At 36.3% G+C, this 27827-nt stretch overlaps 1 protein-coding gene across 21 annotated transcripts in view; it reads left to right on the forward strand.

The window, feature by feature from the left end:
• The window catches only part of STK33 (serine/threonine kinase 33), a 229170-nt gene that overhangs the window by 163006 nt on the left and 38337 nt on the right, over positions 1 to 27827 (forward strand). For 20 of the 21 annotated variants that reach the window (XM_055282515.2, XM_063641139.1, XM_063641134.1 and 17 more), the window contains 3 exons: positions 4038 to 4150; positions 4603 to 4688; positions 27352 to 27549. In XM_055282515.2, coding sequence (XP_055138490.1) covers positions 4038 to 4150; positions 4603 to 4688; positions 27352 to 27549 — 397 coding nt within the window. Of the gene's footprint in view, positions 1 to 4037; positions 4151 to 4602; positions 4689 to 5933; positions 6135 to 27351; positions 27550 to 27827 lie in introns of those variants that run through there. The other variant, XM_063641138.1, reaches the window with a different exon arrangement.

The following is a 27827-nucleotide window of genomic DNA, read 5'->3' on the forward strand; positions in this document are numbered from 1 at the left end:
TGTCCTGCTCATTTTTCCTTTGAAATATCCTTACCTATTCTTTGATTTTTCTTCACCTGTATCTTTTCTCCTCATGATTCCTTTTCTAGACTATTGCAGGGTCTTTCTGACTGTTCTCCCTACTTCTGGTCACCCTCCCCAGTTTGTCCTTCACGTTGCTGCCAGGGGTGTCTTTTCAAATCACAAATCTGATCATACTGCTTTCCTGATTAAAAGCCTCTGATAGATATATAAAAGCCTCTGATATATATATGTATTTGTACATATATATATGTATTTGTATATATATATATGTATTTGTGTATATATATATGTATTTGTGTATATATATATATATATGTATTTGTATACAGAGAAGTATCAGAGCATCTTGGCATGGCATGGCATGGCATGGCATAGCAGAGCAGGTCTTTCATGACCTGATTCCAGCATGCCTTTCCAGTTTGGGGCTGGATATATATTCCTGTGCACCTACACTGTGCTGTGATGATTCCAGGTCACATTTCAATACTCAGACACACCCTGTGTCATATGCCTCTGGGGTGTGTATGAGTATGCGTGTATTCTTTTTCTCTATAAGATTCTCTCCTGGGTGGACCCAGCTCAAACATTAAGGCCTTCTATTTCTCTACTCCTACTTTACCCCACCATAGCAGAGTTCCTACATTTATTAAGTATATACTCTCTCATGCTCCACAAAAGATTTTAAGGTATCATGCAAAACAGTAATGTTGAAAGAAAAAATAATAAAATAGGAACATTTAACCAGGAAGGTTTGCACATGTGTAAATCCGGTAGAATTCATTGTTCCCTTTTATGTATTCTTATAAAGCTTTTAAAAACTATATTATAATATTATATATATTGTATCTGTTTTCCTTGTTCTAAATTCCATGGAGGACAGAGACCTTAGATTATTCATCTTTGCACTCCTGGTATCTGGTATAATAGACATACATTCAGTGCTCAATATGTTTGTTAAATTGAATTAAAGTGAATTTTCTAAGAGGTGTTCTAAAAAGTTAGTGACCATTCTTCTGCCTCTTGCTGAACATTTTTATGTTGATGCAACATTAGTTTTATGGTCATATTGAAGATTTCACTATGCACTGCCTCTTCCAGATCATTTCTAAATATTGACATCACAGTAGTTACCTTTTCACTGTTCTGTGAAATGGAATACACAGGCAGTAGAAATTGGGTGATGTGATTGTAGCTGTAACTCAGCCGGTCAACACACATCGTTGCTTAGATTACATAAAGTATAAAAGTATTCAAAAAGTTTTTGATCATCGTTTTGTGCTGATTAAAATCATAGTGCAAAAATTCTGAGCCTTAGTCTTTAATTAAAATATAACTTTTAAATTAGTCTTTTATACTCTCAAGACTTTCTAGAAAGCATGAGTCAAACATCCTATATATAATCTAATATTATGCAATTCATGTAGTGTTTGCTGCCTTCTTAGTTTGAACTTGGTGTTAAGGAAAGTGAATGTATTATATCTTAAATATCTTTCTCTTTCTTAGAAATATAATTTTAATTTTTCTGCTTCAGAGTGTGACTGCATATCATCATAATGACGTTGTCTTCTCTTTACAGTAGACTCTTACTTAGCTAATCAGTGCCTATTCATTTATCTGTCTGAGCCCAGTGGTGTTATAATTTCCTTAATCAAGAGCACAAACATATTACATATTACCTTCTCCAGGGGGTTTATTTTCTTGTTTATCAGTTACCTCTGATTCATTTCTATTTAATCAGATGGTGATAACATACTTTCTCAAGGTGAAATTAGCATAAGTAAATATTCTTTGTAGTTATTTTCCTCTGCTGTTTTGATTTCTATGAATGCCACAAAATAGTAGGAAGACTTTAAGAGATATTTTTCATGTCTTGGATTCCCTTTTCTGATGTGCAGGAAATTGCTGTCATAAAATTTTGTATGCTGCTGATTGACCAACCATTAGATACATTTTTATGTAAGTAAAATTGCAAAGAACAGAAAAAAAGTGAATTTTTTAAGATGTAGCCCTTAAGCTATAGTTGCATGCTAGTCAGGCAACGCAGAGGCAGCTAAGAAATTGGTGGATGTGCGTATCACTGGTTGATAACAGGCTCAATGAACTAGGCCTTTGCTGGCCTGCACTGTTTTAATAGATAATAATTGTCCAGAAGGCCATTTTTCTGGCTGTTTTGTTTTCGATAGCTTTTTAAATTGCATTTTAAAACTGAACAATAGCAAGGCGAATAGGATGAGACACAGGAAATCAGAATGAGCTAGAGAGATAAAAAGTATTAAAATAAGAGTTTGCAGAACAATATGATACTGATAAATACTTAGTAAGAACCTATTGGTAAATGAAAAAGCTCTATTGTCTGTTCTAGTTTGATAAATCACTAGGATGAAAGCAACTTTTCCCCCCACAAAAGTCATCATAATCATCATCATTACTATGAACAAATCAAGTTTTGACTTATTCAGAAAATGTTCATGAGTTAGATTTTTAAATAATTAAAGAAAAATATACAGAAAATTAGTAAAAATGTAACTGTTAAAAGACGTAGAGATTATTATACTTATGTACAGTGTAGACCAGCAGTTTGGGAAGTATAATGAAATTATGCCATTTTATTCTTTCATCAATGAAGTATAAAAATATATTCCTGAGAGTTGAAGAATAGACACAGAGTTGCCCCTGTGATGAATCTAATTTCATCTGTCTGGTTGTCATTGGACAAATCTGGTTGTTATCTATAGGACTGCCCTCAGATGTTGGAGTTGACAGTAATGAGGATGGCTGACATTTGTTGATATTGTGTTATGAAGAATTGAACTCAGCTTTTAAGCTTGTTCTTGTAGTTCTGACCTAGATCACTTATTGAAGTAATAGCTTTATAGGCTTGCCATGTTCTGTTAAGAGTCTAAAGGTACATTGTTTCTGTATTACAGAATGTGAAAACAAGCCCATGTTTACTTTATACACACTGCTCATGGTTTTACTGATGTTGGTCATTATGTATACTTAGCTTTCACCCTTTCAGGCCGAAGGGTCAAATTATTGTCTGATTTTTCCACATTCAGACCCTTTTCATTACGTGTACAATTTCTGAAGAGTTGTGTCCATTTTAATGGCTTTTTGGCATTGACTTAGATCCTATAGAAATTCCGAGGGTTAGGGCTGGGCGTGTTGATGCATGCTTGTAATCCCAGCACTTTGGGAGGCCAAGGCAGGTGGATGACTTGAGGTCAGAAGTTTGAGGCCAGCCTGGCCAACATGGTGAAACCCTATCTCTACTAAAAATACAAAAATGAGCCGGGCGAGATGGCGCATGCCTGTAATCCCTGCTACTCGGGAGGCTGAGGCAGGAAAATGGCTTGAATCCAGGAGGTGGAAGTTGCAGTGAGCCGAGATTGCACCACTGCATTCCAGCCTGGGAGACGGAGTGAGACTCCATCTCAAAAAATAAAAAGAAGAAATTCCGAGGGTTAGTCTTGGTTTATTTTTGTTATTACTAACATTTGTATAGTATTTTACTATGGATAAAAGCCTTAGGTGGTTATCAGACTTTGGTAACTAGTTAGACCCTGATAATTCATTGTATTTTTCAGTTGAGTCAATTCGCATTATGTTCCTTAAGGTATTACCTTCCTGTTGCTCACTCCAAAGTGTATCTCCTTTATTAACTACCACTATTATTGTACACTTGCACTCACCTTCCCGTATTTTAACCACATTTAAGCTTAGTGTTTCCCCACCTGCAAGAGCTTTGGGTCATTTGCTGATCTGGAGGTTTCAGTGTATACTTGCTTACTTCCTCTACCAGATCCTTCCTCTCAATGTTGAACTAAGAGCCTAGCACTGATCTTGGAAAACCCTGTTGTTTCCATTTTTACTTCCAGGGAGGTACCCATCTCTTCCCATCCTTTCCTTAAATATGAAGCAACACTACTTCCAAGTCCTATGGAAACTTAATTTTAATAGCCTTATTTTTATTATTTAAAAAAATTTAAACAAAGTGACTGCCTTTGTTGCAGATTATGTGGAGAACCACCCTTTTTGGCAAGCTCAGAAGAGAAGCTTTTTGAGTTAATAAGAAAAGGAGAACTACATTTTGAAAATCCAGTCTGGAATTCCATAAGTGACTGTGGTAAGTATAGATGCGTTATTATTTACTAAAGCTAATATAAGTAACATAAGAAAGTTGGCTAGTGGTTAAAATGTTTTAAATCTCTGTTTAGTCATTAAATTTACTTGTGGAAATGACCACTATTTACTTGTGGAAATAGCGATATCTTCACTGTGATTGTTAATCATCAAAACTTTCAAAAGTGGAAAATACATAGTAAAAGTTAAAGAGGAAATTTGCTGATCATCTAGCTAATGTTTACTATAGACCATTAAACTAGGTAATCCAGGCAATAAAACTTCACTTTAGGCTTTAAACTATATTTATTAGGCATTTATACTGATGATTTTTATTGTATACTTGGCATCTTTCTTTCCTGTTATACTGACCTAATCCTAAAAAATTGTAAATTGTATGCTATTAATTGTAGTTAAAATAAACAAGATTTTCCAGGATTTTTTTCTTATTTTTAGCTAAAAGTGTTTTGAAACAACTCATGAAAGTAGACCCTGCTCACAGAATCACAGCTAAGGAACTGCTAGATAACCAGTGGTTAACAGTAAGTTACAATATTACTTTTTTCTTTCTGACATGCTACCATTGCTCATTTCTTTTTATTTTGTCTTGGAGTTTTCCGTATAGTCTTAAAACAGTCAATTAGTTTGATTTTCTGTCAAATTAAAAAACGTTGAGTCTTGACAAATTTCTGAAAATGGGCATTTTCAAACTATTAGAACTGTTGTCACAGTTGTTTATATATATTTATAGAAGCTTAAATGATCTTTGCTCAGTGTCATGAAAGTATCATGTCCAATAGAACAGAGCTGAAAAATGTCCAATATTATAGCTGTGGAAAATTGAAACAGTCTGTATAGTTCAGTGATGTAAAACACTGGAACCACTCTCCTCTCTTTCAGCTCTTGGGGTGTAGAAAATCTTTGGGGACTCAGAAAAGCCATGATCTCCAAACAGTGGCAGTCTTCTGGTTCGGAATTTTATTTATTTACATATTGTTTTCTGCCATTAGACTAATGCTTCAAGCATAGACCTTGTGTCTTACTGATCTTCGTATCCCTGCACCCGAACATTACCTGTCACAACAGGAACTTTGGAAAAAGCTACTGCTTATCCCTCAATTTTTATTCTTCTCCTTCTATAATAATAAGGATCCTGACTTTTAGTTGGAAACATTGCTGTCCAGTTAAAAGGCTCTTCCCCAGTGTTCTTTGCTAGTTATCGTGATGGTCAGTGAGATGCAAGTTGAAGTGGGTGCAATTTCTGGGAAGTGTCCTTAAATGGAGCTGATATGGCGTTTCTCATGTCCTTCCTCTTTCCTGGTAGATGCAGATGTGAGTTTGAGTAGCCGTATTAGATTATAAAGTGGAATCTGGAAATGGCAGAGCAACAAGATGCAAGAAACCATAATAGTAGCTCACAGAGCTGCCATGTCAATCCTTCACTGCCTACCTCCAGAATTTTTTATATGAACAGGAAACAGACTTCTGTCATCTTTAAGATACAGTGTGCAGCTGGACCTAATTTCAATTAATACAATACCCAAACAATTGCTGAATGAGTGAATGATTCAGTAAGTGGATAGGTCTTTAGGTATCTCAGAAATTTTTCTGAGAACTGAGATTAGAAATTATTAGAGATATATGGGAATATTACTAGAGAGTATTCATCTATTAAAAATTGTAGATCTATTATTTGCTAGACACTTTGTTAGGTATTGGGGATACATGATATAATTACATTTAAAATGTAAATTAGCATATGATAATCTTTTTTTTTTTTTTTTGAGACGGAGTCTCGCTCTGTTGCCAGGCTGGAGTGCAGTGGCACAATGTCAGCTCACTGCAACCTCTGCCTCCTGGGTTCAAGCGATTCTCCTGCCTCAGACTCCTGAGTAGCTGGGACTAAAGGCATGCACCACCACGCCCAGCAAATTTTTGTATTTTTAGTAGACACAGGATTTCACCATGTTGGCCAGGATGGTCTCGATCTCTTGGCCTCGTGATCTGCCCAGCTCGGCCTCCCAAAGTGCTGGGATTACAGGTGTGAACCACAATACCCAGCCGATGATATTCTTAAAAGATCACTCTGATTATTGAGGTAGCGAGTGGCTTGGAAATAGGGAATTAGATAGATGTTGAAGTAGTACTGTTGAGAGATAATAGTGACTTGGATAGGGTGGTAGCAATAGAGATGAAGAGAAAAATGTGAGATATATTTTAGAGGTATAATTGATAGGATTTGATGATGGATTAGATGAAGAATGAGGATAAGAGAGGAAATAAGGATGACATCTAGATTTTATTCTAACAACTGGTTGGATGTTGGTGCCATTTACTGAGATATGGAAGACTGTAGGAGAAATAGATTTATTTCTGGGACACGGATGGTGAATCAAGAGTTCTATATTAGATAGGATCAGTTTGCAATGCTTATGTGGCATCCAAGTGGCGATATCAAACAGATAATTGAATATATAAGTTTGAAACTGGAAAGATTTAAGATGAAGATATAAATTTGAGAATCATGAGTATACAAACACCACATAAAGCCATTGGGCTGAAGAGATAAATAAGGAAGAAAATACAGATAGAAGAGGCCCCAGCAATATGTCTTTAGGCACTAAAACATTAAGAACCTCAGATAAATTTAGATACATAAATATATAGTGATATCACTCTCCTTTTAAATTATCTAATTTTCCTTTGGAAATTTCTAATCATTTCTTTGAATAACATTTTTTTTCTTTAAGGGCTAAAAATAGTCTTTACCCAAGAATGAATTATATTTGCCCTCTTCCATGAATGTGTTGCTCTCTCAAAGGATTCTGTGCAATAATTATTTCTGGCCTAAAGTAATTGTGCAAATGAGTTAGCAGCTAGATCACTGCAGAACTATATTGAGTAGGTTTGTAGTACAGCAAAATAAACTGTAAAACAGATGGTGTGCCTTAGAAATTTATCTCTTTTCAGCATCACACAACATTCGGGTTGGGCCATTTAATTATTTGTTTTCTAATTAGCACAACTTTATTTCTGGCTTTGGTCATTTTTCTAGTAGTCTCCATTTTTGAGCCTCTGTAACATTTGTCTCTATGAAGTCTTTGCCAAATGGATAGAGAAGTGACAGATATTGTGTACTATATCGGATTGTCCTAAGGAATTCAGTGGATGAAATTTAGAATACTGGCATTTTACAAACTTCTGAAAGGCAAAACTCTTCTTAACCACTTGAAGTCTTACTTTCTATGATTCATATCCCCTGTTTGAAGTAATCTAAAGAAAATATGTAATTCTCTCAGTGCCCTGCTGCTTTGTAACCAGAGCTTACCTTTTGTAATACCTAACACATAGTAACATTTTTCTGTAAAAAGTTTCTATGGTTTAGCTTATGTACTGTGCATTTTGAAATGTGGTAAATATCTGAAAAGTAGTCTAAGAAAAATAACTATTTCTCTTGTACATTTAAGGGAATGGAATTTCAAATAAACACATACATATTGTCATCCTGATTTAAAAAATCAGAGGTTAGATGTAAGGAAAAATACCCAATAAATGACTTTTTTGCAAAGGAAGAGTTTGACTCTAATGGCCGGTAGTATGCTGGTTCTTTTCTTTCATTCATTTCTTCCTTGTTTCCTTTTACTGCCAACTGTGGTTTAGGAGTTAATTGCTTCTTATTAGGTAATTGCCTTGATATTCCTTCAAGTCTCCTGGTGACAAATAACACAAAGAATTTACATTTTTAACAAGTTTCCCAGGTATTTCTTCTGACCACTTATATTTAAAAGCCACTGCTATAAATTAAGGAAGTCAGTTTTTCTTTTATGTCTTGCCGTAATGTAGTTTGAGCTTTAATGGTATCCAAACATTAATTCCTTCAACACATTGTGTGTGCACGCACGTGTGCCCCTACTAGGTACTAGGTGCTAGGTATAAAATATAGTTAAAGCCACATAAGACATGGTCTCTGACATAAGGAACTTACAATTTAGTAAGGAAGACAACCTATGTATAAGATTCAATGCAAGGAAGAAAATGATAAATGACTTAAGAAATTACAAAATGACCAGAGGTATGGAGGCAAGTAAGTATGAGGTCAGAAAGTTTAATTTGACTGGCAGATAAGAAGCTTGAAGGAAAGAAATGAGAAATGAGACCAGAAAAGGAAAGAAAATTGTGAGACTAAGAAAAAAAGGAAAATCGTGAGTGGACTTGAACCATGGTTACAATTTTAACTTCATTCCATAGGTAGTAAAGAACAGTTGTATGCTCTTAAAGAAATTATTAATATTGTTAAAGTACATCAATCTTGCCACGTGGCTTATTTTAAATAGGACATCAATCACTCAAATGTCTATACTGATTGTAGCAAGTATCATTTTATTTAATCCATCAGGTACTAGAGGGGTACAAAGATGAATAAAACAGTTCCTCTCCTTGAGTAATTAATTTACCACAAGTAAGTCTGTACTTTGCTTTGTAGTCACAACCTTGCAAAAGCACTTTGTAGTCAAGGTGTAGGGACTAATTTCAGAACAGTCTTTCCTAATGTATGAACAGGGCCTTTGTTCATTAATTTATGTATTATTATTTGGGTTTTGATCACTGGCTTTTGACCTTTAGCTTTAACATATATACTCTATATAAGAGGATGGAAATTTTCTGATACCTAACTGTTGGCTGTTATTTTTTCCTTCTGTATATTTTCATCCTAAGTATGTTAACTCTTACCTTTATTTTACTATATGTAGTTATTCATACATTCTGAATTATCTTATGTATATGAATATATTTTTGAGTCTCTAATGAAGCTTTCTGTAAAAATTATGTTAAGGAGTCTGGGCATGGTGGGTCACGCTTGTAATTCCAGCACTTTGGCAGGCCGAGGCAGGCGGATCACAAGGTCAGGAGTTTGCGATCAGCCTGGCCAATATAGTGAAACCCCATCTCTACTAAAAATACAAAAGTTAGCCAGGCGTGGTGGCGGGTGCCGGTAGTCCCAGCTACTTGGGAGGCTGAAGCAGGAGAATCGCTTGAACCCAGGAGGCGGAGGTTGCAGTGAGCCAAGATCGCACCACTGCACTCCAGCCTGGGCAACAGAGCAAGACTCCATCTCAAAAAAAAAAAAATTATGTTAAGGAAAAGCTCATGAGCCAGGACACTTGGGGATTTACTCAGTATTCAATTATTGGTATATACTCAATAATTCAACAAATATTTATTGGATAACTACTATGTGCTTTGGAGGACACAATGATCAGTCTGGCATGGTCCCTGCCCACAGGTTGCCCACAGCCTAGTAGAGGGTTTAAAACAAAAACACAGGTAGAGAATGATAGATCAACAAGGATGTAAATGTACTACAACAACTACTACTAAATTTCCAAGAAGAGAGCTATTAGTTTTAAGCAAGCTTGTCCAACTTACAGCCCAGCACAAACTCGTAAACTTTCTTAAAACTTTATGAGATTTATTATTACTATTTTTCTTTTTTTTGCTCTTCAGCTGTCGTTAGTGTTAGTGTATTTTATGTGTGGCCTAAGACAATTCTTCTTCCAGTGTGGACCAGGGAAGCCAAAAGATTGGACACCCCTGCTTTAGGGGATTATGAAAATTACTTAAGGGTGGAGGTAATATGTGATCTGGCTTTTAAAAAAGTGGGTAAAAATAGAAATTCATGTAGGAGTCAGGGTAAGGAAGGTAAGAGAATTCTAGATAGAAATAACTTTTCAAAGGCATAAAGATAGAAAAAATATGAAGTATATTCAGAGAATAATTTGTAGTTCCTTTTTTTCTATAACCATAGAAGGCATATAGGAGAATAGTGGGAAATTACATTGAAAAGGAAGGTTAGAGCTATTTTGCTCTAGACCCTAAGAGTTTACATTTGATTCATTTGGCAATGACTTACTACTGAAAGGCACTCAAGTGCCATGATTGCTGCTGTGCTTGTGTGAGTTTTCTCTTTTGTCCCTCTCACCCTTGGAGCATTATGTGAGTGGACTTGGATGAGGTCTGTTGGCCAGAGATAGTGACTAGATTCTGAGGGCAGAACTCGAATAGAGTATCTTGCCTGAGATAGTCTGAATCTCAGATAGCTGAATCTAGGAAGAGCCCTAGGAATAAATTGGAGTCGAAGGTCTTGAGGGAGCCCATATACACAGGTAGTGGCTAAAGGGTGGAAGCAGGGTCTTAACAAGGAGGTGAACCAAGAGTCAGGAGTTAAATAGAAACAAGATGAGTATTGGAACAGGTTGGGAACAAGTAGCCAAGTGTTTGAGACTCTATCAGTTAGTGGGTTGGTGGATGCATTGTTGGCCAGGACAGACAGAACTTCAGTAAGAGTTGTCTGGCAACAGTGTGTGATATGGTTGTCATGGGGGCAAGCAGAAACCGGAGAATTGAAGTAGGACTGGGGTGAGATAATGAAGACTGGAACTAGGGCAGTGAGTGGGAACAGAGAAGAGGGGAGAAAGAAGACCTGAGAAAGAAAACATAATTTTGTAACTAAGTAGAAGTGTTAGGTAAGAGAGTAAGAGCAATCAAAACTGCTTCTTAGGTGACTAGGAAAATGATATGAGACAAAATTAAAGTCTAGAAGTGCTGGTTTTGTAGATTGGAACAAGAATGAAGTGTTTTTGGAACAATCTGTTCAAACTTTTATGCTTGAATTATAACAAAAAAGAATTTTGAAAAATGACGAGTCTTCTCAGATATTTTTAGGTTGAACTTTAAAAATTTTCACCATAAATGTAATTAATTGCAAGGGATATAATTTCTCACATAAACATTTGTAATTAAAAATAAAGCTAATATCAGTTTTTTACCCATATGGGATATCCATTTCATTCATTTTTAGATATTTATGAACAAGTTCTTCTTTAACAGAAACTAGGTTATTCATTCTTCTCTTTGAATTTGTGTTTCTATTTTTCTATTCTACTTCTTCCACAGAATTTTATCCTAATGTAATAATATTTTTGCTTGAATGGATTTTATTAATCACCTATAATTTGTCTCATTTTACAAAAAAAGTTCAAATTTATATTTAAATTTTTTTTTATTTCCTGGGACTCTAAGGCTCTATAATTTCTAAAAATTATTTAAGAATGACTTTTCATTATGATTATTATCAGTAATATATAATCAATCAAGAGAACATGATTATAATTTTTTAGAATTCCTAAACATAACAATATTATATTGGAAATGCTTTAGTGGATGGATAGGGCTGCTTCCTCCCAGTTAGTTCATTCATACATGATTGAATATTTCTATTGTTAGAATGAGACAATGTTCAGCAATATTATATTGTTTTTAGTTTTTATAGACACTGAGAACCTTATATAAATAAGTGGATAGGAACGGAAGGAGTTCTGACATAGTAGTGTCATGCAGTTCATCACAGCTGTTTGAGTTACGTTTCAAGACCACTCAGTTAAGGGCCTGCTGGAGGATACTCTGGTTCCTGCCAAGATACTGTGTCTTCTCTGAAGATTAAACCTGAAGTAACTTTAGAGAGAAACCTCATGATACCAGGATTCAGAGAAGAGTGAGAAATCCCTGGCAAAATAAAGGGATAGCTTGAGCTGGTGTGGATAGTGGGTGAGGCTGCAGCCAAGGCAGGAAATTAAAATAGAAACACAAAATATCCCAGTTTCCCCTTTTTCCTCTTGTCATTTGCTTTGGGACACCAATGCTTACTTATCCCCTCACAAGGGTCTGAAGTAATAAAATTGGAACAGCACTGAAGCCCTGCCTGAATGAGAAGCCAAGGAAAATGTGTGGGAATTAACTCGTTGTAGGCATTGACTTCTTACCTCTTGGCCTCCAAACTCTAGGACTGCTGGGTGATACTTTTGGTGTACTTCAGGAGTGCCTCCTCATCAGATTATTTCTCCTGGTGGGAGGAGGTGGGTAAGTGTGAAACCCTGAACTGAGGAGTTGCTTAGTGGGGCAGGTTTTTGGTGTCCAAGGTTATTCCCCATACTCTTCCTTGATCTCCCAAGGCTAAGGGCCGGGACTGGCTCTAGATCCATGCCTTGTCTTCTGGGGTGCCAATGCTTCCTGGGAAACAGGAGCTTAGAGGCCAAGTTTCAAACACCATTAGAAGAGAATTTAGAATACACAGTCCTAGAATTTAAAAATTAACAAAGTGAACATACTAAGAGAGATAAGGGAAGATGCTGATAATATGAAGCAAGAATAAGAAATAAAAACAGAACCAAGTAGGTATGAAAAATATAATAGTTGAAATATAGAATGCAGTGATGTAGGATACATAGTAGATACAACTAAAGAATGAATTTTAAAATTAGATGATCAGATTGTAGAACTTTATACAGAAGGAAGCAGGAGAGGATAAATAAGTTGAAAATATAAAAGAAAAGATATATGGAGTTAAAAGTAAAAGTGCCCAAATCCATCTAATAAGAGTCTCAGGTTAAGAAAATAAAACGGGGGAGGAGGAAATCTTTTAAGAAATAATGGGGATAAATTCATCAGAATTAAAGAAAGGCCTTAGCTTTAAAGAGATGATAGACTACCCAATAAGAGAGAAGAAAAAAACTGACAAATAGACATGAAATTTTAAAACATCAAAAAGAAAAATTCTAAAAGCTCCCAGAGAGAATGAGCAGATCATATAAAAAAGAACAAGAATCACATTGACATGCTACTTTTCAGCAGCAACATTGGATGCAAGAATAACCAGAGTAATATGTTAAATGTATTAAGGGAAAAATAACTTTAAAGTTAAAATTTTATGTCCATTCAAATTGTTATTCATATTAAAGGGAATGATTAAGATATTTTCAAATATACAAGAGCTCAGAGGGTTTGCCACAAGAGTTAAAACACATAGTAGAAGTACTTACAGAGGAGGAAAAACAAATCCAGGAGATGCCACAGGAGCCATGTGTAGCAATTGTCTTTAAATATCTTGGTAGAGTTTGCTGATATCAAAAAATACAAAAACAAAACACAAAACCAAAGAAGAAGAGAAAACATAATCATAATAACCCAGAATTAAAATTCATGATAATATCCACATGACGAGTACTGGGAAGGGGGCAAGGGCATGGGAGCAGCACATGAAAGTGTGCTGAAGGAAAATATGGAGGCATCAGATTTTTAAAGTAGGAAGGAATGAAAAACATATAAAGAGTGGGAGAAACTGAAATAACAATGATATGGAAGGGGGCAGGGACTGAAAATTAATGGTATCTAACTTAACATTCCAGAATTTTAACAGAGTAAACCCAAATAAAGTAGTAGGAAAGATGAAACTAAGAGTGAAAATCAACTAAATAGAACACAAAGGTAAAATAGAAAAGATCAACAAGGTCAGTATTTGGTTCTTTGAAAAAACCAACAAAATAAATACATTTTTGGAAAAATTAAGACAGAAATAGAGAAAACAGGCTGGGCATGGTGGCTCACGCCTATAATCCCAGCACCTTGGGAGGCCAAGGTAGGTAGAGGACAGCATAGTCCCTGGCTAGGGCTCCACCCCTGGGCATGTGCCCACAGACCCAGGTGAGGATAGGCATTTCTGTTTTCCTGCCTAAATGTTGCATTTTCCAAGACCACCCCAGCCTGCCATGCCCCCATCCTGGGCCTATAAAAACCCCGAGACGCTAGCAGGCAAATGCACAAGCAGCTGGACATCGAGAATCACTCCGCGGCATAAAGCCAGCAGGCCTGCAAGCCATCCACCAGCAGAACAACACGGAGTTTGGCCAGGGCAGTTGGAGGAGAGCCCAGGCTGCTGAGCTGCCTGACTTAAGGGGAAAACCACCTTCCCACTCCATCTCCCTTCTGGCTCCCCATCCATCTGCTGAGAACCTCCACTCAATAAAACCTTGCACTCATTCTCCAAGCCCACGTGTGATCAGATTCTTCCAGTACACCAAGGCGAGAAACCCTGGGATACAGAAAGCCCTCTGTCCTTGTGATAAGGCAGGGGGTCTAATTGGACTGACTAACACAAGCCACCTATAGACAGCTAAACTAAAAGAACACCCTGTAACACACACCCACTGGGGCTTCAGGAGCTGTAACATTCACCTCTAGATGCTGCCTTGGGGTTGGAACCCCACATCTGCCCATCTGCATGCTCCCTCTAGAGGTTTGAGCGGCGGGACACAGAAGAAGCAAGCCAAACCCCCCACTGCATGCCCTGCGAAGGGGATGAGGGAACTTTTCCCTTTTCAATAACAGGCTTTGATAGGAGAAACAAGTCCAAATACAGAAATAATTACAAGTACATTGGTTTAAAATACCTGTTTAAAGATATATTGTCTAATTGAACTCAAACAAATTTACAAGAAGAAAACAAACAACCCCATCAAAAAGTGGGCAGAGGACATGAACAGACACTTCTCAAAAGAAGACATTTATGCAGCCAAAAAACACATGAAGAAATGCTCCTCATCACTGGCCATCAGAGAAATGCAAATCAAAACCACAGTGAGATACCATCTCACACCGGTTAGAATGGCCATCATTAAAAAATCAGGAAACAACAGGTGCTGGAGAGGATGTGGAGAAATAGGAACACTTTTACACTGTTGGTGGGACTGTAAACTAGTTCAACCATTGTGGAAGTCAGTGTGGCGATTCCTCAGGGATCTAGAACTAGAAATACCATTTGACCCAGCCATCCCATTACTGGGTATATACCCAAAGGACTATAAATCATGCTGCTATAAAGACACATGCACACGTATGTTTATTGCGGCACTATTCACAATAGCAAAGAGTTGGAACCAACCCAGATGTCCAACAACGATAGACTGGATTAAGAAAATGTGGCACATATACACCATGGAATACTATGCAGCCATAAAAAATGATGAGTTCGTGTCCTTTGTAGGGACATGGATGAAACTGGAAAACATCATTCTCAGTAAACTATCGCAAGGACAAAAAACCAAACATCGCATGTTCTCACTCATAGGTGGGAATTGAACAATGAGAACTCATGGACACAGGAAGGGGAACATCACGCTCCGGGGACTGTTGTGGGGTGTGGGGAGGGGGGAGGGACAGCATTAGGAGATACACCTAATGCTAAATGACGAGTTAATGGGTGCAGGAAATCAACATGGCACATGGATACATATGTAACAAACCTGCACATTGTGCACATGTACCCTAAGACCCTAAAGTATAATAAAAAAAAAATAAAATAAAATAAATAAATAAATAAATAAATAAATAATCTAGCTCTCTGCTATTTATAAGAAGCATATTTGAAGCATAAAGCCATGGAAATATTGAAACACAAAGAATGGAAAAGGACATATCAGGCAAACACTAACAAAGAAAACCTGTATAATGGAATTAATGCCAATTAAATATATCTTAACACCTACCAATGACTTTCTTCACAGAATTGGAAAAAACTACTTTAAAGTTCATATGGAACCAAAAAAGAGCCCGCATTGCCAAGACAATCCTAAGCCAAAAGAACAAAGTTGGAGGCATCACACTACCGGACTTCAAACTGTACTATAAGGCTACAGTAACCAAAACAGCATGGTACTGGTACCAAAACAGAGATATAGACCAATGGAACAGAACAGAGCCCGCAGAAATAATGCCACATACCTACAACTATCTGATCTTTGACAAACCTGACAACAACAAGAAATGGGGAAAGGATTCCCTATTTAATAAATGGTGCTGGGAAAACTGGCTAAGCCATATGTAGAAAGCTGAAACTGGATCCCTTCCTTACACCTTATACAAAAATTAATTCAAGATGGATTAAAGACTTAAATGTTAGACCTAAAACTATAAAAACCCTAGAAGAAAACCTAGGCAATACCATTCAGGACATAGGCATGGGCAAGGACTTCATGTCTAAAACACCAAAAGCAATGGCAACAAAAGCCAAAATTGACAAATGGGATCTGATTAAACTAAAGAGCTTCTGCGCAGCAAAAGAAACTACCATCAGGTGAATAGGCAACCTACAGAATGGGAGAAAATTTTTGCAATCTACTCATCTGACAAAGGGCTAATATCCAGAATCTACAATGAATTCAAACAAATTTACAAGAAAAAAACAAACAACCCCATCGAAAAGTGGGCAAAGGATATGAACAGACACTTCTCAAAAGAAGACATTTATTCAGCCAAAAGACATGTGAGAAAATGTTCATCATCACTGGCCATCAGAGAAATGCAAATCAAAACCACAGTGAGATACCATCTCACACCAGTTAGAATGGCGATCATTAAAAAGTCAGGAAACAACAGGTGCTGGAGAGGATGTGGAGAAATAGGAACACTTTTACACTGTTGGTGGGACTGTAAACTAGTTCAACCATTGTGGAAGTCAGTGTGGTGATTCCTCAGGGATCTAGAATTAGAATTACCATTTGACCCAGCCATCCCATTACTGGGTATATACCCAAAGGATTATAAATCATGCTGCTATAAAGACACATGCACACATATGTTTATTGTGGCACTACTCACAATAGCAAAGACTTGGAACCAACCCAGATGTCCAACAATGATAGACTGGATTAAGAAAATGTGGCACATATACACCATGGAATACTATGCAGTCATAAAAAATGATGAGTTCATGTCCTTTGTAGGGACATGGATAAAGTTGGAAGCCATCATTCTCAGCAAACTATTGCAAGATCAAAAAACCAAATACCACATGTTCTCACTCATAGGTAGGAATTGAACAATGAGAACACATGGACACAGGAAGGGGAACATCACACACTGGGGCCTGTTGTGGGGTGGGGGAAGGGGGAAGGGATAGCATTAGACGATATGCCTAATGTTAAATGACGAGTTAATGGGTGCAGCACACCAACATGGCACATGTATACATATGTAACAAACCTGCACGTTGTGCACATGTACCCTAAAACTTAAAGTATAATAAAAAAATATATACCTTAACACAAACAAATCATCATTAAGTGATAAAGAAGGTCACTTTATAAGGATCAAAGATTCAACTCAAAAAGATTATATAGTAATTTTAATGATGTATGCAGCTAATAAAATAACCTTAACTATGTATCAAAAATTGACAACATTGCATGGAGAAATTGGCAAATCCATTATAGTAGGAGATTGTAATGCACTTCTCTCAACTACTGATATATGAAACAAAGAAACAAAAATATATGGATGATTTTAATAATACAACAAGCTTATTCTAGTAGACACATACACAGTTCTCTAATTAGAGAATGTACATGTTCACAAGCACATGTGGAATATTTACCAAAATTGGTCTTGTCCTAGGCTGTGAAGCAAGGAAGCCTTAATAAAGTTAACACAGATCATGTTCTCTAATAATACGCAGTTAAAAGCCAGTAAACAACAAGATTAAATATCTGCATATACCTGGAAAAGAAATCACATGCTTCTAAACAACTCATAAGTTAAAGAATAAACCCTAATAAGAAAGAATTTAAATTCCTAGAACTGAATGATAATGAAAATACAACATACCAAAACTTGGAGGATACAGCAAACATGTACTTCAGTAGAAGTTTAATATTTATATTAGAAAAGGAGAAATACAGAAAATTAATGATATCTAAAAATTTCAGAATTTTAACAGTAAAACCAAATAAAGTAGTAGGAAAGATCAAACTAAGAGCGAAAATCAACTAAATAGAACACAAAGGTAGAATAGAAAAGATCAACAAGGTCAATATTTGGTTCTTTGAAAAAAAAAACAGAATAAATAAATCTTTGGTAAAATTAAGAAAGAAACAGAAAACAGGCTGGGCATGGTGGCTCATGCCTATAATCCCAGCACTTTGGGAGGCCAAGGCGGGTGGATTGCGTGAGTCCAGGAGTTTGAGACAAGCCTGGACAACATAGTGAGACCCTCTCCCTATAAAAAATTTAAAAAATCAGCTGGGCATGGTGGTCCGTGCCCGGCTGATTTTTATTAGTAGTCTCAGCTACTTGAAAGGCTGAGGTGGGAGGATTACCTGAGTCTAGGAGAGTGGAGGCTGCAGTGACTCGTGATTGCATTATTGCACTCCAGCCTGGGTGACAATGTGAGACCCTGTCTCAAAAAAAAAAGAAAGAGAGAAAAAAAAATCTTACATATGGAAAAGGGAATATAGCCATAGATAAAGGAGAGATTAGAAAGATAAGAGAATACTACTAGGTAATACTACTAGGTGTATGCAAATACTTCTGCAACTCAGTCAAAATGAAAACCATTCTTTTCCTAGAAAAATATAGTTATACGAGACAGTCTTAATAAATAGAAAACTTGAATTGTCTTGTAATAATTAAATAAATTGAAGCAATAGTTCAAAATCTTCTACAAGCAAAACACCAGGCCCAAATGATTTTAGAGTTCTACCATACTTTCATCTTAAACTTATAACTCTTCTTCTACCCCTCAAAAGAGAAAAATTTTCCTAATTTATCCGAAGACTATACCTTCTAAACTGCAGGATACAAAACTAGACCAAGACATTATGACAAAGGAAAACTATCCATTTCACTTACTAATATATGTATATAAAACCTTAGACATACTATTAGCAAGTTGGATGCAGCTGTTTATATTAACAGATAATATATCTTGGCCAACCTGGGTATCCCCAACAATACAATGATGAATTAATTTCAGAATCTGTAAGTATAAATCCCCACATTAATATATTAAAGGAAAAAATCATATGATCATTTCAGAGAAATCATTTGTAATAAGACTCAACATATATTCATGATTAAAAAGAAAAGAAAACTTCCTTAGCCTGATAAAATGTTGCAGGAAATATCATTCTGAATAGGAAATGCAAGAAGGATTTTCTTTAAAATAGAGAATAGTCGAGAAAGTCAGCTTTTTTTTCCTCCAACATTGCTGATCTTAGTCAACTGAAGAGACTAAGGTGAGACTTGAAAAACAAATAAGATTTATTATTTATAGTAATCTACAAATAAGTTATTAGAAATAGTAGGAGAGCTGAGAAAGGTAGCTGGATTTAAGATTAATATACAAAAGTCAATTGCACTTCTATTCATTAGCAACTAACAATAGAAAATGTAATAAAAATGAAGACATCATGTAAAATAGTAGCAAAGAATATAAAATATCTAGTAATAAATATGACATAAGATTTATAAGACCTCCTTGGGGAAAGTTAGAACATTTTATTGAAAAACATTGAAGAATACATAAATATAAAGATATATCACAATCGTATCAGGAGACTTAATATCAAAAATTAATTTTCTCATATTGATATACATATTAAGTGCAAATACAATCAAAATTTCACAAACTTTCCTGGCTATAAAATTTATATGGAAGACTAAAGGATCAAAAATAGCCAAGAAATTTCTGAATGTCTTGCTCTACCAGACATTAAGACTTATAAAGCTATGTTAATTAGGGCAGTATGATTATTGACAAACAGAATAAAACAGAGTACAGAAACATATCCAGGTGTATCTGGAACTTTTTCTGACAGTGGTCGTATGGAAGATGAGAGGGGAGAAAGGAGGGACTATTCAATAAATGGAGCTGGAATCAAGAGTTCTCCATATGGAAAAAGTAAAGTTGAATTTCTATTTCACACCACAGACAAAAATCAACTCAAAGGAATCAGGGACTTATAGTAAAAACCAAAATGTTGAAACTCTAAGTGGAAATATAGGTGAATATATTCTGCATCTTGGGGTGTGTAGGAAAGGATTTCATAAGCAACATAACCAAAGGCACTAACATAAAAGAAATGATGGATTAGCTTGTCTATGTTAAGAACCCTTGTTAATGAAACAACACCAGAGGAAAGTTGATAAGTTATAAACTGGGAAAAGGCTTTTGTACTGCAAATAAGCAAAAAAGGAATAATATTATGAAAGTTAAAACAACTAAAACAAAAAATATTCCCCCCCCCTTTTTTTTTTTAGACAGGGCCTTGCTCTGTTACCCAGGCTGGCATGCCCACTTCAGCCTCTAACTCCTGGGCTCAAGTGATCCTTCTAAGCCTCCTGGGTAGCTGAGACTACCAGTATGCACCACCATGTCCAGCTAATTAAAAAACCTATTTTTGTAAAGTAGGGGTATCCCTGTGTTGCCCAGGCTGGTCTCGAACTCCTGAGCTCAAGTGATCCTCTGGCCTCATCCTCCCAAAGTGCTGGGATTACAAGCTTGAACCACCTCACCTGGTCAATATTCCTTTTTGAATATACATGGTTGTGATAAAAAATATACATAAAACGAAAGCAAGGGAATGTTAATCACAAGATTCTGGATAGCAGTCACCTCAGGTGATAGAAGGCAGGAAGACAAGATGGAGGAAAACTAGGTGTATGGATGCAAGTTATTGTTTGTTTTCTAGTTTTCTTGTTTTGTAGTTGCATGGTTTAGAATACACTAAGTAGAAGGCTCAGCTATACCTCTCACTAGAAATTCTTGGCAGGCAATTGGAAATGCACTTCTGCAATAAGGGTAAATTCATTAATTTCTCAAACCATTTTCTCCTGAAGAATAGGAATATTAATACCAAAGCCTTATCTACTCACATAGTTACTATACTTCTGGAAAAAAATCACTGAGGTGATTTTGTTAGGAAAAACATGAAAGTGGTACACAGTTGACTACTTTACTTATTATCTTGATATTCTGCTGCCTTGGACTCTGAAACACTTCAGGACATGTTTGGTGATTTTTTTGAGTGCTTTCAGTCCTCTTTGGATATCTAAAACTTACATCATATCTTTTCTTACCATAATTTACATTGATTATTAGTCATGTAAAGGTAAAAGTTAGTAGTTGAGGCTGGGCACGGTGGCTCACACCTGTAATCTCAGCACTTTGGGAGGCTGAGGCAGGAGGATCACTTGAATCTAGGAGTTCAACACCAGCTTAGGCAACATAGTGAGACTCCTCTACAACAATAAAAATAATAATAAAATAAATCAAGGTAATAATTGAGATTATCCATGGTTAAGTGAGTAAACAAAACGGGAAAAATAACTTGCTTTCTCCTCCCATTCTCTCATTCCCTCTCACTAAAGATAACCATCATTAAGTCTTTTATGTGTGCTTTCAAAAACATTCCATACATTTTTATGTAGATACTTTACACAAATGGGTTAATATTACGCAACTATTTTCACTTAATATATAGGGAAGATTTTATTATAAAAAATGGAAAAACATTACATGCCCATGGATTGGAAGAATCAATATCATTAAAATGACCATACTGCCCAAAGCCATTTACAGATTCATGGCTATTCCTATCAAATTACCAATGACATTCTTTGCAGAACTAGAAAAATCTATTTTAAAATTCATATGGAACCAAAAGAGAGTCCAAATAGCCAAAGCAATCCAAAGCAAAAAGAACAAAGCTGGAGGCATCATGCTACCCAACTTCAAACTATACTACAGGGCTACAGTAACCGAAACATCATGGTATGGGTACAAGAACAGACGCATAGACCAATGGAACAGAATAGAGAGCCCAGAAATAAGGCCTCACATCTGTGACCATCTGAATTTCAACAAAGCTGACAAAACCAAGCAATGGGGAAAGGACTTTCTATTCAATAAATGGTACTGGAATAACTGGCTAGCCATATGCAGAAGATTGAAACTGGACCCCTTTCTTACACCATATACAAAAATGAGGTCAAGATGGATTAAATACTTAAATGTAAAACACAAAACTATAAAAACTCTGGAAGACAATCTAGGCAATACCATTCTGGACATAGGTACTGGCAAAGATTTTATGAGGAAGACGCCAAAAGCAATCACAACAAAAGCAAAAAATGACAAGTGGGATGTAATTAAACTAAAGAGCTTCTGTACAGTTCAAGAAACTATCAACAGAGGAAACAGCCCACAGAATGGGAGAAAATATTTGCAAACTATGCATCTGACAAAGGTCTAATATCCAGTGTCTAAAAGGAAATTAAATTCACAAGAAAAAAAACAACCTCATTAAAAAGTGGGCAAAGGACATGAACAGATGACACTTTTCAAGATGGGACATATGTGCAGCCAACAAGCATATGAAAAAAGCTCAATATCACTGATCATTAGAGAAATTCAAATCAAGACCACAATGAGATACCATCTCACACCAGTCAGAATGGCTATTACTAAAAAGTAAAAAAATAACATATGCTGGTGAGGTTGTGGAGAAAAGGGAACACTTATACACTGTTGCATGGAGTATAAATTATTAATAGTTCAACCATTGTGGGAAGCAGTGTGGCGATTCCTCAAAGAGCTAAAAACAGAACTACCATTTATCTCAGCAATCCCATTACTGGGTATATACCCAGAGGAATATAAATCAGTCTGCCATAAACACATATGCACGTGAATGTTCGCTGCAGCACTATTCACAATAGCAAAGTGATGGAATCAGTCTAAATGCCTATAAATGACAGGTTGGATAAAGAAAATGTGGTACATATACACCATGGAATTCTATGCAGCCATAAAAAAGAATAAGATCATGTCTTTTGTGGAACATGGCTGGAACTAGAGGCTGTTATCTTTAGCAAACTAACGTGGGAACAGAAAACCAAATAGCACATGTTCTCACTTACAAGGGGAGCTAAATGATGAAAACTCATGGACACAAAGAGGGTAACAACAGACACTGGGACTAGTTGAGGGTGGGAGGAGGGAGAGGACCAGAAAAAAATAACTATTGGACAGTAGGCTTAGCAACTAGGTGACAAAATAATCTGTCCAACAAACCCCTGTGACACGAGTTTACCTATATAAGAAACCTGCTCATGTACCCCTGAACCTAAAAAAAGGTAAAAATTAAAAAACATTTTAAAACCAACATTGTGTCCCAAGCTATAAACTATTTTGTAAATAGTTCCTGTGAATATTTAAATTGTTTCAGATCTTTTCTATTACATCAGTAGTACAACAGATGTTCTTGTAAATACGTGTTTGCATACTGTGCCAGTTTATATAAGATAAATTTTAACAGTGGAATTACTGGTCAGAGAGAATGTGCATTTTACATTTTGATCAAGTATTGCTAATTTACCTTCTCATAAAAAGCAAGTAAGTGAGAGTGCTTGTTCCTCCACACCCTCACCAACACAGGGAATATCAAACTTAAATTTTTGTCTATCTATTAGGTGAAAATTGGCACCACATTGTTTTGACTTGGATTTTATTTTGTGAAGTTGGCCATTCTTTTATATGTTTTTTAATAAAGTGTTCCATTTTTTCTATTGAAAAAATTTACTTCTAGCAACTTTACAAAATAAAGTCTTCTAGCTCTTTGCAAAAACAGAGAATGGTGACTGCATGCTAAAGATCCAGAATGTTTCATTTAGCTTTGCTGATTTGGACTCATACCATCTCACCCCAGTTCATACATGTCATTCATTCATTTATTTTAAAGTACGTATTAAGTACTTACTGTTTACAAAGCAATGATAGGCACTGTCTCTTAAAAGGCAGGATTTTTTAGATGAGGAAATGTGATTGGGTCTCCATTATGGGGCCTGTCTACTAAGGGATTAAATTCAAATCTTAGTATTTAAGCAGTTCTTCTCTTCCATGAGTTTCATTTTTCTAGTTGTTCAATATTAAATTAATAGTCTCAACTATCTGTTGGTTAAGCAAGTGGAAATTTATTTATCCAAAAGGCTGGTCTCTACCTGTGATAGCTTTAGATGATCAAACTATTGCTACTGCTTTCTTGTCATTTGTTATTTTGTAATTGATGAGTTCAGTATTTGATCACCTAGATGCAGCCAGTAAAAGGAGTTCAGAGGTTAGTGTTCTGATGGTGAGGTGGCATGTACATCTACAGTGTCTGCCCTAACAGTTCTGCACCAGTTTTGTTTGGTTGCTTCATTTGTAATTTCTGTTGAACTAGAAGGCTCATGATACATTGTTGTGGACCACTTATTATTGGTTAGTCCAAGTATCTGATACAATTTATCCTTCAACTGCTAGCAAGCAAGAAGTAGGTGGTATAGTAAGTTACCAGATGGACTTTAGACAACAGGCAAAGCCTGGACTCTATACCATCTAGTCCAGGCTTGATATCGCAAGTGAGTATAGGAGGCAAAGAGCTAAAAATTTCCACATAGGAAATAGGATAATACTCTTATTCTGGATCCTTTGCTTTTCTCCACAGTCTACAGAATGAGAAGTAGGGTCATTTCTTCAAGTACTAAGGCACTGTCCATTAGACATGTAGAATATCAGCTACCAAGCTCTTGGGCGTATGTGTATGTGAACCAGGCATTTGAAAGATTGCTAGAGATGCAGATTCAAAATAATGTAGGCAGTCCTTGGTTTGTACAGTAGTGTAGGACAGTAAAATGGCAGAGCAGGTTGAAACTGTGAAAAAATGATCTCAATAATCAATGTGAAAAGTTATGATTGTTTTATGCCCTTTACATTTTTGTCAAAATATTAATAACTCTCTGTTGGTTATAAATATGTAGGGAAATGAGACAAAAGTAAAGCTGATGTTTTTAGTACACTGTAATTTAGAATGTTAGAAATACTGAGAATTAAAGTGTCTTTTTAAATAAAATACTTAAGATTCATTTAAATAGTGCTTACCTTCTTCTTACCATATAACTTATAAGACAGAGGGAGCATCTTTTTTATGCCTTGGTGAATACTCTGTTGAACGGTGGTAGTGTCAGCATTCCCAGTCAGCAGTTTCTTCTGTTACTCCATTCGTATTTTATTCAGTTTTCACTTTCAGCATTATCGCTTTTATTTTCTTTGCTGCACTTTCATCTTTGTTGGCTAATTCCCTGGGAGAAAAGGAGGCAACACAAATACACACTTTGCTGTCTATGTGTGAACTGAATAGCAGATGCCCAATGTCTAATCGCCAACAGCCTTTGAGAGAAGTGACAAAATTGGTCACTGATCATGATATGCGTTTGTTTGCTTTGTGGACTGAAGAGCTAGCAGTGCAGTTTGAACTTTATGCAGTTATAGTTCATATACCATGTTAACTGAAATTTAAACTCTGCTCTTGGGGGACTAATGCTGTTTAAGTAAATTATAACTGAAATTCAGGCATATCAGGACTGTGCAGCGCAAGAACTGCCTAAATAAATGAGCTGTCACATCATATTGGTTGCATATGAGTTCTGTAGTAATTATAATTTTGTTGGACATGATGGTTTTACAATAAAGTCACTCTTTTTAAGGCTTCTTAGAAGTGATTTACAGAATGTAAATGTTTGCTTTGGTATCTATATCAAGGTAAGCTAGATTATGCTGTGATAAAAAAATGGCACCCAAATCTCAGTGCTCTTAGTACCTTCCATGGCCAATTGGCTGGGAGGAGAGAAGGAGGTTCTGTTTCGCTTTGTCCTTACTCAGGAACCCAAGCTGAGGGAGACTCCATCTCTATGCTTCTGTAATTACCAGTTCAGGAATTGGAAACATGATGAATTACATACTATCTCTTAAACTTTTCACCCAGAAGTGATACATACCATTTCCAATCATGAATCACTGGCCAAAGTAAGGCACATGGTCGTGTCCCAAAGTGGATAGAGAAGTGATACTCTACCATGAGCCTAGAAGGAAGAAATGCTGGGCGAGTAGCATTAGTGACCACCACAGTTTCCAAAGACTTAACCTGGGGAGGGCTTGTCAGGGACGAGCCCCTGAGAACTGGTATTGCAGACTTAGATGTGTCAGATTGTCACTTTCTGCTAGTGAAAGAATCAAGTTGAGGCAAAGTTGTATGTACTTGCATTCCAGGACCCTGGTCACTGATTTTACGAAAATTAAGTTAGAGGTCAGGATGAAGCCAAGAAGTTGTAAGAGAGGAGAGATGGATCACAGGGACCAAGCAGAGCCCTGGAGAGCAGAACCCATTCAGATGAGTGCTCTGAGACTATCTACCATTCTACTTGATTTCAGCTCTTCAATGGTTACTGTCGCTGAGCCACTGTCTGTTTTCACTTGAGTTGACTACATAGTTGGGAGTTCTAGGATATCTGACAGAAATGAATCTTAAATTGAACCTTCAAGGAAATGTAGGCTCTTGCTATGGACTGGCAGGAAGAAATGACGAGGGCATTCTAGGAGTAAGTAGGTAAGGGACAAACAAGTGCAAAACCAGTGTAAGGTGTAATGGGATGTTATGAACATGGTAGGAGTACTGAGCTTCTTAAAACAAGGGGACAGGGAAGAATCACAAAGAATTAATTGCATAGTGATCCTCATTTGGTTATTAGCATTCCATATTTAGTGTTTGTCTATGTCTTTAGCCACAAATACATTAAACTCAACAAGTCCTCAACAATGTATTCAGATGGGTACCCTTAAAGTACCCTGTCTCATAGTTTTCTGTGTCACTGATGCTAAACATTTCAATACATCCAGGGCAATTTAGAATCACTTCATAGCCATGCCCACACCTGAACTTCTCATTTTAATCTAAATATGATCCATTTTTTTGTCTAAATTTTTTCTAACAGTATGAGGTAAGAACAAAAATATTTAAGACACACCTAATCAAGCAGGAGCTATTTGAGCTTGCATTCATATATTTCTTGGCACATTACATGCGGTATTATATTTGAGAAAATACAGTTAATATAAAATGGTCAATTTTGGTATGGTATAGTCATATGCTGGGATAAAAACACTGTACCAAGTCAGTTATAATCAAATGACCACATTATATTTAAATCTTCCAGACAGGTAAGGGATTTCAAATTAAATATCTATATTCTTAGACGTAGTGCTTGACTAATTGACTGAATTTAGATTTTTTTTTTTGCCTAGATATTTGGATGTTGTATAGACTTATCCTTAGCACTGGACCCACTGGTGTTTGGGCAACTTCTTCAGTTCTTTCAACCTCCCTCTCAATTTTCTAAGAACAGCGCTATAGGGGTATTTGGGTTCCAGGAAATTGTCCTGTGTAGTGTTCTTTGCACAAGCATGCTGCATTGTTCTTTCAAGACTGAATATTTCCCCTGTTAACTTGGACATATTACACGTGGTGTCATGCAAGGGATGTGAGCCATGTCAGTATAGGGAGTGTACTCCAGTGGTCATCAGAAGTTTTCATATTTATTCAGCATTATAATCTTTTCCATGTGACTATTACTGAATTTGGGAGGCTGTCTTGCTAAATGATGTAGGTATCGTCTCAATTATCTAAGTTGTTTATAACACCAAAAATTGATTGTTAATATTAGGGCAATAAACTTTCTTCGGTGAGACCAGCCAATGTATTAGAGATGATGAAGGAATGGAAAAATAACCCAGAAAGTGATGAGGAAAACACAACAGAAGAGAAGAATAATCCGTCCACTAAAGAAAAGTTGAAAAGTTACCAACCCTGGGGAAACGTCCGTGATTCCAGTTACACTTCAGATGAAGAGGAGGAAAAACAGGTAGGAAGAATCATTGCTGCGTTTCTCCCAAGTGTAAAATACCCTCACCACACCTGGAACATTTTTTTGCAAATCTGTCTTTTTGTTGTTAGTTTGTAACAAAGGCTGAGCATTATATAGCAAGTAAAGTTCTTTCTGCCTTATAAGGCTAGCATGATTTAGCGATGTGGCCTACATGTTTATTTTAAGGTTGGTGATTATGCAGGGCAGGTGTCTGCAAACTTTTTCTGTAAGGGAACAAACAGTAAATATTTTAGGCTTTGTGGGCCATAGTAGTA

This window comes from Symphalangus syndactylus, chromosome 6 (genome assembly GCF_028878055.3).
Source record: "Symphalangus syndactylus isolate Jambi chromosome 6, NHGRI_mSymSyn1-v2.1_pri, whole genome shotgun sequence".
Lineage (NCBI taxonomy): Eukaryota > Metazoa > Chordata > Mammalia > Primates > Hylobatidae > Symphalangus > Symphalangus syndactylus.